Source organism: Hordeum vulgare, chromosome 5H (genome assembly GCF_904849725.1).
Source record: "Hordeum vulgare subsp. vulgare chromosome 5H, MorexV3_pseudomolecules_assembly, whole genome shotgun sequence".
In the NCBI taxonomy this organism is placed as follows: Eukaryota; Viridiplantae; Streptophyta; class Magnoliopsida; order Poales; family Poaceae; genus Hordeum; species Hordeum vulgare.
Genome location: NC_058522.1, coordinates 439,897,918 through 439,913,405, shown reverse-complemented (window position 1 = coordinate 439,913,405; position 15,488 = coordinate 439,897,918). Strand labels below are relative to the sequence as shown.

At 47.7% G+C, this 15,488-nt stretch overlaps 1 protein-coding gene across 1 annotated transcript; it reads right to left on the bottom strand.

The window, feature by feature from the left end:
* Positions 1–4,115: 4,115 nt before the first annotated feature.
* On the bottom strand, positions 4,116–4,896 carry LOC123396572 (low molecular mass early light-inducible protein HV90, chloroplastic-like). The gene has a single exon (XM_045091471.1). The coding sequence runs from the start codon at positions 4,777–4,779 to the stop codon at positions 4,261–4,263; it is 519 nt and encodes a 172-aa protein (XP_044947406.1). The 5' UTR covers positions 4,780–4,896; the 3' UTR covers positions 4,116–4,260.
* Positions 4,897–15,488: the final 10,592 nt, after the last annotated feature.

Here is a 15,488-nt window from a genome sequence, read left to right as displayed (position 1 = left end):
CTCCCCTGACACCCGGCGCCGCCTCCTTGTCCGTCAGACCCCCTCTCCGGCGACCATGGGAGCCTCCCTCTATCCCCATCAAATTTTGTGCCGCCACGCCCTTGACCTTTCGCCATGCCCGTGAGGCGGCCATGGTCGGGACTGACACCGCACCTAGATGGGGTGGTACGACCACGGACCAATGCGTTGGTGGGGTGGGGTTCATGGTGGTCCGTTCCACGACGGTGGAGGTGACGACAAATGTCTAGGAGGAGGAGAGGCGCGTGAGCTGCGGCAGTAGAGGCGGCAACAGAGAAACGAATGAGGAGAGGTACGCGATCTAGATCGGTGGAGGCGGTGGCGGAGGTGGAGGAGGAGGGGAGGGTGCTCGTTGGAATTCCAAACTCGTGGAAGTAGACGAAGGAGCACGCTATGTTCCCTCACTGTATCAACGCCTCCAACCGCTCCATGACTGCTCTGATGATTTCTAAGGCCTAAGCAGGTATCATCACCTTATCTCTTCATTTGTAATTTGAAGAACAATCTGAGATGTCTGTGTCTTTATAGTCTTTTCAGTTGACTTACTGTTAGCGTGAGAGCGTTAAACTAATTCAGCTGGCGTTGGGCAGTATTGAATATTTATTTCCATGGTTTTTGACGTGTTGCCGCCTGCCAGAAAAAAGCTAGGAGGGGAACTAGCAGGCCATGGTTGCAGGGAACCAGATGATGGAGCCTCATGCTAAGAACAGAGGCGTATCAAAGGGTAACTGGTTGGAATACAGGAAAATGAAGATCGTGAGACTACTTGACTTGAATGGCCTTGGTGTGTCAAGAACTTGCATGATTGATGCACAGTAGATAACATATTAAAATAGAAGAAGCGGTAGAAGGAGGCCGCACCACATTGCTGGGATAGTGAGCTTATCTCCTAACATCATCATTTCATTTTATTTGATGTTGTGCTATCTTATGCTTAACTCATTGTGAATATTTACACATAATTTCCACTTGGTAGTTGTTGTTCATGATAATCACCCCGTTGTTTTTAGTGATCTTTAAGGTTATGTTCCTTGTTAACTTGCTAATGGGAAAATTAAGAAATGTTACCCGCTTACATGATTGCGAACTTTTGAAGAAAAAAACTTTGTTCAATACAACTCTAATCTCATCTGCATTTATGTTGTGGTACAATTTTTTTTACTTAGATTGTCTTCCGACGACTGTGTTTCGCTGGCCTTTGAGGCTGTGTTCCTTCTAAGCCAGAGATGAGAAAATTATGGAACTTTACCATTTGTACCAGATTGCACACTTTATTCAATGGATGTTCAATTTTTGCTGAACTTGGAGACTCTGTTCCATCGAGTCTTCCTCTACGTGTGGAACCTTGCCAATGTAGGAATCAGTAAAGGCTGGGGCATTCAGCATTGTTTATGTGCGCATCTTGCCGGGAGGATCCAATCAATCATCTCCTTGAGCAGTTGAGCAAGAAAGCACTGAGCAAGTTGATGACTACATCGGCCCGTTACCAACAATTATATTCCTTATCATATACCAGGTGTTCTTGGTGCAATTCTGAAATTATGCAAGCAGAAGAATCGATTATGTGTATTGAATATGCAATCCTAGCTAGGATTTACCTGCACATGGAAATATTGAATTTGCTGTTCAGTTTGAATAACAAGCTTACCTGCTACAAAATTAGATGTAATTTTATGAAAAAGAGAACAAATCAACGACTCAGACCACGTGTAGTTTTTCTACCTCGATATCTTGTCATTTTATAGGTTCTCAACCAATTTTTTTTCCATGTAGTTACCAACCTTGAAGTGTCAAAATTGTGTCGCTGTAGATTGTTAACCATCAATGTTTAACAGTGAAGAGGGTGGACATTGGGGAGTTGATCCTGATGGTGTACATGGTCCTAAATAGATGCTTTATTATTTTGATAAACAAGGTGCTTTATTCTTGTGATGGCTTCCGACAAATTGTTCTGCCATTGGTTGTGTCAGCAACTCCAAGTCATGAAGTTTTATTTTATAATTCTGAACCTGAAGCCATGGAACAACATGTATCTTTACTGCCATTTCTTGACTTGATCATGAGAATTGGTAATTGTATGTATTTGACTGACTTGCCTTGGTTGGTTAACCAGTAAGCTATGGAAATACCCAGTTGTTATATCTTAAGATTATCATATGATGAATCCATAATAGGGTCTTCGATCTGCCCGAGATATGATCAAATGGGTGCTTATTGTTCAAGAGGTGATCTTTGCTGATAATTTTTTTTGTTACATTGTTTGTCATTTGGGAATTCTTCATTTTGTACTCTGAAATGGCTAACATATTTACTAGGGAATCATATGTCCTGTTTCTCGAGCTTAATTGAACGGTTATGTTTGTTTAGTCTGAAAATATGTTGGCATACCATTGAGGTATTGATGCATTTTTTTGTTCATGGCACAAACTTGTAGGTATTATCATTTTTTAAAGGTATTATCAGATTTTACTACAGATGCAAGTGCTTGAAATGGAGAAGGATGGAGAAAAGACTATTGTGTACCGACCCCACATGTGCGAGCCTTCTACAAATAGTCATGGGCTCATGGCCCATGGTAAGAAAAATGCCATCACAAGAAGACCATGAAAAATCTTCTTTGCCTTAACTAACTTCAGACTATTTAGTCCCTAAAAAAACTTGAGACTTTTTAGCATTGGAGGGACGAGGGCTAGCATTCCTGTTAACGCCTATAATTCACGATCCATGTTGAAGACTCTAGGGACAACACTAACATAAGCATTGGAGATGGCCTAATGTGGTTGATGGAGCCATTAGAAGCAAACAGCCTTTGAAATTAGCATTGTTGCATATCTTATATCACTAAAAAGGTAAATGTATAATTCCACCCGCTCTCTAGAAAATGATCAGGTTTGTTAAATAAATACATATAATGCAGTGGATTGATCAAACTCATGCAAACATATATGAAACAAAGGCATTTGATAAAACTAAAGGTGCATCAATTATTTGAAGCCTTCACTGGACGGATAATTTATTTTTTTCGAAGTCTGTCTTCTCTAGCTTCACCTACACTTGATATTCGTTTGTACCTTTGGTGAAGACAAATTGATGACAATGCCTCCATAAGCTAGAACAACCTAAAATGTTTTTAGAAAGATGTATGAGCCGCCAACATATATTTCAGTATCCACATTGTAATGCATAGTGGATAGAATAACACTAGATACTTTATGGTTCCACACTTAGAGGAAGACTCATAAACCACATCCTTCTCCAGTTTTAGCAAGACGTATGAGCCGCCAACCTATATCTCAGTATCCACATTTTGTATGTAGGTATTTGCATCAACATGGTCATAGGCCACATCTTGCACCCGTGTCCGTAAATACAGAGATGTTTTTACATCATGTTTATATATTATTTGTTATTCCGTGACAACCCACGAGCATTCGGTTAGTTATCATAAGAACGATTCTACCCGAAGCGAGAAGCAACTGGGAGCAAGTGTGGGCGCTGCAGACTCGGGCCTTGTGTGCTGGACGCGACGGGAGCGACCTCCACCTGCCCGGGCCGTGTTAGGAGAAGTTGCAAGGACAAGTTCAACAAGGAGAAAAATAGGTATGAAAAAACCGTCGATGCGGCAATGCGAGCTAGACCTGACAATTGGAACTTGCTAGTCAAAATGCTAAAAAAATTAAACATGGTAAACTGTGACAGATTTTTTGTTAAATAGAGTAAAACGGATGAAATATCCCTAAATGAAATAATTAGTGTTAAAAATGTCAAAATAGATGGTAAAAACCAGAGTTCACTTTTTTCTACGGCTATGTAAACTTTATTCTTCCCGGTAAAGTGGTACAGTAACACTTTTTTTTTCTTTTTATGAATGGGATCTCCTGACTTGTTAACAAGACCATTAGAACCCTGCTTTGTGTGAAGAGTACCGAGTGCGACACTCGGTAGAGACTTTGCCAACTTGAAATGTCCCTTGGCCTACTCGATGAAGAAGGGGAATCCGGTAGCGATATGAACCACGTAGACTGGGTACTCGATGAAGAAGGAGAATCCGGTAGTGGGCATTGCCAGTTTTTTCATAAAAAGAAGATCTTATTAAATGAGAAACAAAGCAGTTTCACCCTGGTAGTGTATGAGCTGTCTTTAATTAGTATAAGCACTACAAAGAATATGAGGATGATCAATTCTCATCATTTACATGTCCTAGGCAGAGGCTGTGTTATCCGGCCGACGACAGAGCTAGTTTTACACGTTGATGAAGGGCGCGCCGGTGATGATCTCGGTGGCGGCGAGCGCGACGAGACCGAGCATGGCGAAGCGGCCGTTCCAGAGCTCCGCGTTGGCGTTCATGATGGTGCCGGCTCTGCCCTCGGCGCTCTCGCCCTGGAGCAGTGGCACCAGCGACGCCACGGACAGCACGGCCACGGAGTAGGCGAACCACGCCTGCCCGGTGCCGCTGCCGAGCTGCGAGAGGAGCCCGTCGCCACGTCCTGCCTCCACGGCGAGCGCAGTCACGAAGCCTACCATGGCGAGCCGCCCGTTGATGCGCTCCGGCGCTGGGCCGCTGAACGCCAGCGCGTCCCAGATCGAGGTGCTCGCCTTGGGTTTGCTTGGCGGTGGTGAATTTGGGCCTTCGGTTTGTGCCCTCGCGACGAGGGCGCGTCGGCCCAGCGCTGGAAGAGACTGGACACCGAAGTGGCCGGCCGAGCCACGCGGCAGGACGGCGGCACCGGCGAAGGAGCTCATGGTCATCATGGTTGCCATTAATCAGCTAGCAGCGGAAGGTGGACGAAGAAGAGAAGGAAGCTACAGATGGTCAGATGCTGCAGCAAACTACAGATGATTGCAGTACTTGCTATTTGTGTGTGTCGCCGAGTGTCTGCTGGTGTATTGTTTAGTGTGCGTGGGCACAATTTATAGGCGACGCTCAGCGGGAGCCAACCTGTGAGGAGGTGGCCGCGACGGTGCCCACGTCGCGAGCAGCTCCCGGCCGTGAAATGAATATCCTCTAGGCAGCATGTAAGCGGACGTGGAGGCCAACGTGCGAAGCATTCGAGGACAGAAGCATGTGTCGACGCTCTCACGCTCAGTACCATGTGATGTTTTCTAGCCCAAGCTAACCAAAACAACTTAGAGAGACACGTGCATGTGCAAAGTACTAATAGCAATAAGAACAAAATTAAAACGACGGGCCTATTGACTAACTGTTTAGCTTTAAACCAAAAACATAATATTAATTTGGGGGCTTCCTTTGGGATAAGAGGATTTAGTGATTGATGTGGTTATAGCCCTAGGGTAGGGTCATAGGCCCGACCTATAAGTCCTACCTAAGAGCATGGTTAATAGTATAGCCAGTTGCTGGCTATAAGCAGTCTTATAGCTCATCTTATAGCTAACTTGTACAATAGTTAGATATAAAAGAGTACTACTTTTATCATATATGGCCCACCTTTCATTCTCATAAAGCACCTAGGAGCACGTGCTAGAGCCAGCTCTTCACGAAGAGCCCGCTTCCCTTCTCTCTCCTCTTCTCTCTCATCCAACTCAGCAAAAATATAGTATTTTAATCCTTACAGCCTGCTGACTGTACCTTATTGTACTTGCTCTAAGAGCATGGTTAATAGTATAGCCAGCTGATGGCTATAAGCAGTCTTATAGCCCATCTTATAACTAGCTTATACAATAGTTAGCTATAAAAGAGTACTACTTTTATCATATATGACCTACATTTCATTCTCACAAAGCACCTAGGAGCACGTGCTAGAGCTGACTCTTCACGAAGAGCCCGCTTTCCTTCTCTCTCCTCTTCTCTCTCATCCAACTCAGCAAAAATATAATATTTTAATTCTTACAGCCTGCTGACTGTACCTTATTGTACTTGTTCTAAGGTCTTCCTCATTATTAGTTTAAAGGTCATAAGATACCTACCGACTGGATTAAGACAACCTCTTGTCCACTCGGTAGGAAATCACTCGGAGGATTATTTTATACTCAACGACTGGATTTCACTCGATGAAGACCAGAAGCCAGTCGACATAGAAGGCCACAAGCCACCTCAGGGATGCAACAGACATACGTTAGACTACTGTAGTTATTGTCATTTATGGCATGCGCTACCTATAACGTATGCATTTATTCTCACTTATTGCACCCTTGAATGCTGGTCACTTATGAGGGGCAGCGCACTCTATATAAGCCACCCCCTGTGGCACAAGGGTTCGCATTCGGTAACACCTATATTCCACTCGACACTAAAGCTCCAGAGAACTGAGACGTAGGGCTATTAACTCCACCGCAGAGGGGCCTGAACTTATACAACCTTGCCGTAGCTAGGACTCCGCCCTCTACTTTCGTACCCTACTCATCTACTATCAGGCTTATTCTCACGACAGTTGGCGCCCACCATGGGGCAGACGTCTAGGCGACTTCCGACAAGTTTTGATTTTTTTCTCCTTCACCATGTCTTCCGGCAGCCATTTGTGCTTGGGCCACGAGATCGTCTTCGGCACACTCATTTTCGTCGCCGACGATTCGGTATGGTTTCGGGAGGCGCCTCTCGACGTCGAGGCGCTTCCAGTTCGCGGAGCGACATTCTTCCGTGCTATCTCCTGCGGGGTTCTTCTCCGCCACCCGTCGGCTCCGCGTCGACTGTGCTCCCCATCGCGCGTCGCAGCAAGCGATCCGGTCGCTCGCGGCTCCAGCGCTGGGTGCACCATGCACTCGCGCATCAGGCGTCTTCATCGCAGGTGGCGACCATCGAGCCTGCTACACCTCCGTGTGCTGCCTCCCACTCGGTGTCAGATCCGTCCCGCTTTTCTTCCGAGTGTGAGATTTGCAGCCCCGCGGCGGAGATATTCATGGCCAGCTCACACGAGAGCCCGCCAAGGGCCAATCGGGACAAGTGGGAAGCCGGAGAGACTTCGGGCGCGCATCATCATCAGCGCCATCCAACATCCGGTCGGCGTTCTCATCAGAACAACGTTGAGGTATTCCGCACGCCCGTCCTCAACTTGGTTGCGGCCGCAAGGATTGCAGACTCCATCCAGCCAACGAATTCAGAAGCGGACAGAGGTTTATAGCAGATCCGCGCGCTGTTGCAGGCGGGGCAGCAGCAGAATTCCGCTGTTTCTCAGTCTCAAAACAGACTGCACAACAGTTTCGTCCGAGCAGACATAGTTTGGTCGGTTTACAACCCGGGTTCTCCCCAGCATCATAGAGGAGGAGATCACCGAGAAGATCGATACAGAGACCAGGGGCAGAGTCCGCTTCCCCCCGGTTCAATCGCGACGATCGCCATCGTTCACGCTCTCCTCCGTGGAGTGGTTCGTACGTGCCCCGGCACTACGATGAAAGGCGATCGATGGGTGATGAACGCGACCAAAGGCGTGATGTAAGGGACTATCTCACTCAGAAGAGACTTGATAGAGGCCGAGCCCACCGTGACGGATACGACGGAGATCGTCCGAGTGGAAGTGGCTGTGTCATCTCCGGACCCGAGTGTTTCAGCCGAGCAATCCGCTCTGCTGATATTCCCCCCAACTTCAGGTTGGCGGCCGGAATAAGCAAGTTCACCGGAGAATCCAAGCCAGAAACATGGAGAGATGATTACCGAGTGGTAGTTCAGATCGGCGGCGGCAATGACAACGTCGCAATGAAGCACTTGCCCCTGATGCTGGATGGTTCAGCCCGTGCTTGGCTGAATCAACTAGCTCGTTCAAGCATATACTGCTAGGCAGACTTGGCCTGAGTGTTTATCAAGACCTTCGAGGGCACCTGCAAGCGCCCTGCTGGTCTCACCGAGCTACAACATTGTATCCAGAAGCCGATTGAGTCTTTGCGCGATTTCATCCAACGCTGGACCACTCTCCACCACACGGTGGAGAATGTCACCGAGCATCAGGCAGTCTATGCTTTCAAAGCAGGCGTGAGGTACCGAGAGCTATACTTGAAGTTCGGTCGGATAGGCGACATGTCCATGAGCAAGATGATGGAGATAGCAACCCGCTATGCCAATGGGGAAGAAGAAGACCGCCTCCGCAGTGGCAAAGGAAAAGCAGTCGATGGAGATGCCAATTCCAACCGAAAGCAGAAGGAGAAGGTGGAGCGTACACCACCGGCAGAAGCAGCCGCTCTGAGAGCAGGAAAGTTCAAAGGGTCAATTACCCCCCAAGAAATTCAAAAAGGAGTCGGGACCAGATGTCCTTGATCAGCCTTGTGCAATCCACACGAAAATAGATGAAGAAGGCAACACTATAGTGTCTAAGCATACCACTCGACAGTGCCGACTGTTGATCCAGAAATTCGGAGAGGATCAGTCGAGTGAGAAAGACCTAGAGAAGGAGGACAACGAGCAAGAAGACCCTTTCCCAAAAGTCCATGCCACTCTGATGATCTTTGCTGACGTCTAAAGCAAGAGTCGAGTGAAGGTGGTCAACCGAGAAGTCAACATGGCACCTCCTTCCACCCCAACATATCTCAAGTGGTCACAGACTGCCATCATCTTTGACCAGTCAAATCACCCAACCCATATACCCACCCCGGAACGTCAGGCTCTTGTTGTCGATCTAGTGGTTGAAGGAGTTCGGCTCCGCAAGGTGCTAATGGACGGAGGGAGTGGCTTGAATATCATGTATGCCGACACTCTCAAGGGGATGGGCATTCTGATGTCCAAACTCAGCGAGAGCAATATGCAGTTCCACGGAGTGATCCCAGGGAAGAAGGCCAAGTCACTCGGCCAGATCGCGTTAGACGTCGTTTTCGGCTCTGACAAGAACTTCTGCAAAGAGAAACTCACGTTCGAGGTGGTGTACTTCCAGAGTGCCTACCATGCCAGACTTGATCGTCCAACTTATGTACGTTTCATGGCCCGACCATGTTATGTCTATCTGAAGATGAAGATGCCAGGGCCAAAAGGAGTCATCACCATCACCCTCAATCGGCGGAGGGCAGAAGAGTGTTTGCAGCAGGGCTCCAGGATCACCGACCAGCAGTTGGCAATGGTGGAGCTTGATGAGTACCGGAAGACAACATACCCTGCCAAACTGATGCGCTCGAAGAAGCCAGCTTCTGAGTCTGCATTCCAGTCGGCAGGGGAAATCAAGAAAGTCAATATCCACCCGACGGATCCCACGGCCGCCCCGACCAACATCTCAACAACTCTTGATCCTAAATAGCAAGCTGAGCTCATCCAGTTCCTCCATGAGAACCGAGACATCTTCGCATGGAAGCCCGCTGACATGCCTGGCGTGCCCAGGGAACTGGCTGAGCACCGACTGAGAGTCGACCCCAAGGCTCGGCCTGTCAAGGAACATCTGCGTCGGTCCGCCACACAGAAGAGAAAAGCAATAGGCAAATAAGTGGCTAAGCTCCTAGAGGCCAAGTTCATTCGCGAAGTTTACCACTCTGAGTGGCTCGCGAATGTCGTCATGGTGCCTAAGAAGGACAAGTCACTCCGAATGTGCATCGACTTCAAGCATATCAATCGGGCCTGCCCGAAAGATCACTTCCCGCTCCCCCGCATAGATCAGATTGTCGACTCGACTGTGGGATGCGAGCGATTGTCTTTTTAGATGCTTACTCTGGGTACCACCAGATCCGTCTGTATGGCCCAGATGAAATAAAAACGGCCTTCATCACCCCGTTTGGGTGCTTCTTCTACATCACTATGCCATTCGGTCTCAAAAATGCAGGAGCTACTTTTATGCGCATGATTTAGAAATGCCTCCTTGATCAGATCAGTCGGAACGTGGAGGCATACATGGACCATATCGTAGTCAAGTCACGCAAAGGTTTCGACCTGCTGACTGACTTGGCAGAAACATTTGCCAACCTTCGAAGGTACGACATCAAGCTCAACCCAACCAAGTGCACATTCGGAGTCCCCAGCGGCAAGTTACTCGGTTTCCTCGTTTTCGAACGAGAAATCGATGTTAACCCCGAAAAGATCGGGGCAATCGTCCGAATGAAAAGCCCCGTGCGAGTACACAATGTTCAGAATCTTTCAGGGTGTTTGGCAGCATTAAGCAGATTCATATCTCGACTCGGAGAGAAAGCCCTACCACTATATCGACTCATGAAGAAGTCATATACCTTCGAGTGGACTCCCGAAGCAGAAGCTGCATTCGTCGAGTTAAAGACTCTGCTATCCACCCAGCCGGTTCTTGCTGCTCCATACAACAAAGAGCCACTCCTCTTATACATCGCGACTACAAATCAAGTCGCCAGCACAGTCCTAACAGTCGAGAGAGAGGAGGAAGGCAAGGCTTATAAGATTCAACGCCTAGTGTATTATGTTTCTGAGGTATCGACTCCTTCCAAGCAGAGATATCTCCACTATCAAAAGCTTCTCTATGGGATTTACATGACTACAAAGAAGGTGGCTCATTATTTTCAAGATCACTCGGTGTCTGCTGTCAGCGATGCCGCATTGTTAGAAATCCTTCACAATCGGGATGCATCAGGCCGAGTGGCGAAATGGGCAATGGAACTACTATATTGCGACATAAAGTTCGAAGCCAAGAAAGCCATCAAATCTCAAGCTCTAGCGGATTTCATGGCCGAATGGGTAGAACAACAACAACCAGCTCCGATCCACTCGACACACTGGATTATGTTCTTTGACAGCTCAAAGATGTTGAATGGTTCTGGTGCAGACGTAGTTCTTATATCCTCAAAAGGCGACAAGCTCAGTTATGTATTGCAGATTCACTTTGATTCTTCTAACAACGAGGCGGAGTATGAAGTTCTCCTCTACGGGTTGCGTATGGCCATCTCACTCGGCGTCCGACACTTAATGGTATACGACGACTCGGATCTAGTGGTTAATCAAGTGATGAAAGAATGGGATGTGAGAAACCCTGCCATGACTAGGTACTGCAACACAGTAAGAAAGCTTGAGAATAGATTTGAAGTTTTATAACTTCATCATGTTCCTCGATTGAAGAATCAAGCTGCTGATGAGTTGGCAAAAATCGGATCCACTCGAAATATTGTGCCCATTGATGTTTGTTTAGAGCACATACACGCTCCTTCGGTCCAGGAAGATCCATTCACTGAAGAACCTCCTCAGCCTGCAAGTACATCTGATTCGACTGAAGTTGAAATCCCAGCAGTTGTCGATCTGATCATGGAGATTTGAGTGGTCACGCCCGAGTGGACAATACCATATATCGCATACATCCTGAGGTGAGAGCTACCGGAAGATGAAGTCGAAGCTAGACAGATCGTTCGCAAGTTGAAGGCCTTCACGGTCATGGGAGATCAGCTCTATAAGGAAAGTGTGACTCGTGTAGCTCAGCGGTGCATTTCCCCTGAGGAAGGCCGACTGATTTTGGAGGAAATCCACTTGGGAACCTGTGGGCATCATGCGTCCTCCAGGGCCATCGTTGCCAAAGCATTCTGAGCTGGATTCTTCCGGACACGAGCGAATGAAATGGCCAAAGAAATTGTAGACCACTTCGAAGGCTGCCAGTTTTACTCCAACAAATCGCACAAACCATCGTCTGCTCTGAAGACAATCCCCCTCATATGACCATTTGCTGTCTCGGGCTTGGACATGGTTGGACCCTTCCGAACAGGACAAGGTGGATTCACTCATTTGCTGGTTGCAGTCGACAAATTCACCAAGTGGATAGAGGCCAAGCCAATCAAAAAGCTAGATGCACGTACTGCAATCAAGTTCATGAGAGAAATCACTTTCAGATTTGGAGTTCTGCACAACATCATCACGGACAATGGATCGAACTTTGACTCGGATGAATTCAAGAGTTTTTTCTCCAACCAAGGAACCCGAGTTGACTACGCATCCGTTGCTCACCCCCAAACCAACGGCCAGGCTGAACGGGCGAATGGACTCATATTTCAAGGATTAAAGCCCCGTCTCATGCGAGAAATTGGACATGCTGCGGGCGCTTGGGTCACCGAGTTGCCTTCTGTGCTCTGGGGACTCAGAACGACCCCGAACAGGTCGACCGGGCGGTCTCCATTCTTTCTCATATACGGAGCAGAAGTTGTCCTTCCGAGTGATTTGCTCTACAATTCTCCACGAGTCAAACTCTTCCCAGAAGGCGAAGCTGAACAAGCTTGATAGGATGGAGTCGATGTTTTGGAGGAGGAGTGCGAGATGGCCCTAATTCGATCGACGATCTACCAGCAAGAGTTACGGCGGCTCCATTCAAGACACATCACGAGTCGGACGTTCCAAGCAGGTGATTTGGTGCTCCGAGTGCATCAGCAGAGGCCACACAATTTAGCTCCCGCCTGGGAAAGACCCTTCATCATCTCCAAGGTGCTGAACAACGGAGCCTACCGACTCTACAATCTTGAGAAAAGGATCGACGAGCAGCGGGCGTGGAACGGAGATTTACTTAAGCGTTTTTATGCTTGATAAGCGACTGTTTTGATGTAACGAACAAGATTCCCTAAAGCAATATACTTGCCACAAGTTCTAATTACTGCAATATATCTGTTGACTCCTGTCTAGAAAACTTCTCCGAGTGAAGAGCTACTCTCTCACTCAGGGGCTTAGCCGCGAACCAGATTCGCCTAAGTTTAAAAACTTCTCCGAGTGGAGAGCTACCCTCTCACTCGGGGGCTTAGCCGCGAACCAGATTCGCCTAAGTTAAAAAACTTCTCCGAGTGAAGAGCTACTCTCTCACTCGGGGGCTTAGCCGCGAACCAGATTCACCTAAGTTCAAAAACTTCTCCGAGTGAAGATCTACCCTCTCACTCGGAGGCTTAGCCGCGAACCAGATTTGTCTAAGTTTAAAAAAATTCTCTGAGTGAAGAGCTACCCTCTCACTCGGGGGCTTAGCCGCGAACTAGATTCGCCTAAGTTTAAAAACTTCTCCGAGTGAAGAGCTACTCTCTCACTCGGAGGCTTAGCCACGAACCAGATTCGCCTAAGTTAAAAAACTTCTCCGAGTGAAGAGCTACTCTCTTACTCGAGGGCTTAGCCGCGAAACAGATTCGCCTAAGTTAAAAAACTTCTCCGAGTGAAGAGCTACCCTCTCACTCGGGGGCTTAGCCGCGAACCAGATTCGCCTAAGTAAAAAAACTTCTCCGAGTGGAGAGCTATCCTCTCACTAGGGGACTTAGCCGCAAACCAGATTCTCTTAAGTTAAAAAACTTCTCCGAGTGAAGAGCTACCCTCTCACTCGGGGACTTAGATGTGAACCAGATTCGCCTAAGCAAAAAATTTCTCTGAGTGGAGAATAATCATATCACTCGGAGGATTAGCAGCGAACCAGATTCGCCTAAGTTAGGAAATCCAGCCCAACTGTGAATCAGACTTCGCCTAGCCCCAACCCAACTGCGAATCAAGCTTCGCTTAGGTGGGAGACTTGGAGTATGCCCCGAGCATTCCTAAAAAGAAAAATTCAGTCGACAAAGGTAAACTCAAATTCAGTGGAAGCAAGAAAATTAATGATACCCGCCGCAGATCAAGGTTATCCGCGCAGGACAAAAGCACTCGGGCTATTACCCGAACGAAGTCTAAAGTGTTTAGAGAACCACTCGGCATACCGAGGCAAATCAAAGTTTTTTCTCACGAATGTTAGTCTTCCTCACGGCTCACGTGGACTGGCCAGTTCCACCAAGGTGTCGAGGTCGATGACGTCAGCGATGCGCGTCGCAGTATCGATGAAGGTCTCCATGAAGTCTTCAAAACGAAGCTTCTTTGTGTTTGCAACCTGAAGCACCTTCAGCTTCTCCTCCCGAGCCTCCTTACAATGGACCCTGATGAGTGACACAGCCACGTCAGCCCCACACCGAGCGGCAGACTTCTTCCACGCTTGAACCTGCTGAGGAATCTGCTCCATACGAGTCATCATCGCCTCCAGGTCATGTTGGAGATCATCCTCTGGCCATAGCTCCTTGTCGATCTTACTCACAGCCGCCCTTAGTCGCATGACGTACTTCTCCATCTTCGTTAGTCGGGAGTTCACACGGAACAGATTCAGAGCTGGGCCGTCACCGAGTGGAGTATTGATAGGGTCAAGTGAGGGCTCGACCTCCTCAGTTTCCTTCCCCAAGTCCTGATAGAACTCTGTGAGGGAGAAATTTCAAGGTCATTGATACTTCTCCGTCGTATCTACTTTTCCGAACTCTTTTGCCCTTGTTTTGGACTCTAACTTGCATGATTTGAATGGAACTAACCCGGACTAGCGCTGTTTTCAGCAGAATTGCCATGATGTTGTTTTTGTGCAGAAATAAAAGTTCTCGGAATGACCTGAAAATTTATGGAGATTTTTTCTGGAATTAATGAAAAATACCTGCGCAAAGATCCACCGGAGGAGGTGAACTAGTGGGCCACAAGCCCACAGGCCGCGGCCACCCCCCTTGGCCGCGCCGTGAGGGCTTGTGGGGCCCACGTGGCGCCACCGCCTCCAAACTCAGCTCTATTTATTCCGTCTCACCCGGAAAAAAAATAAGGGAGAAGGATTCATCGCGTTTTACGATACGGAGGCGCCGCCACCTCCTGTTCTTCATCTTGAGGGCAGATCTGGAGTCCGTTCTAGGCTCCGGAGAGGGGAAATAGTCATCATCAACCTTCCTCCATCGCCAATTCCATGATGCTCTTCACCGTTCATGAGTAATCTCATCGTAGGCTTGCTGGACGGTGATGAGTTGGATGAGATCTATCATGTAATCGAGTTAGTTTTGACGGGGATTGATCCCTAGTATCCACTATGTTCTGAGATTGATGTTGCTACTACTTTTCCATGCTTAATGCTTGTCACTAGGGCCCGAGTGCCATGATTTTAGATCTGAACCTATTATGTTGTCGCCAATATATGTGTGTTTTAGATCCTATCTTGCAAGTTGTAGTCACCTACTATGTGTTATGACCCGGCAACCCCGGAGTGACAATAGCCGGAACCACTCTTGGAGATGACCATAGTATGAGGAGTTCATGTATTCACCACGTGTTAATGTGTTGGTCCGGTTCTTTATTAAGAGGAGAACCTTAATATCCCGTAGTTTTCCATTAGGACCCCGCTGCCACGGGAGGGATGGACAATAGATGTCATGCAAGTTCTTTTCCCTAAGCACGTATGACTACATACGGAATACATGCCTACATTAGATTGACTAACGGGAGCTAGTTACTTATCTCTCCGTGTTATAGCTGTTACATGATGAATCACATCCGGCATACTCATCCATCACCGATCCACTGCCTACGAGTCTTTTACTACTGGTCCTTGCTACGTCACTTTGCTGCTACTGCTCTTACTCTGTTGCTACTGCTATTATTCTGCTGCTACTGCTGTCACTACTGCTGTTACTTGCTACTCCTGTCACTACCGCTGTTACTTGCTACTTGGCAGTTACTTGCTGCAACACTTTTACTCGCGCCATTGATACAACAAGTTAGGAATAGTCTGCCGTCAACAAATCTGTTTCTGGCACCGTTGCTATTGCTGCGGCAACAAAATTCCTTCCTTGGCGCTAGTAATTCTTCTTGTTACTTC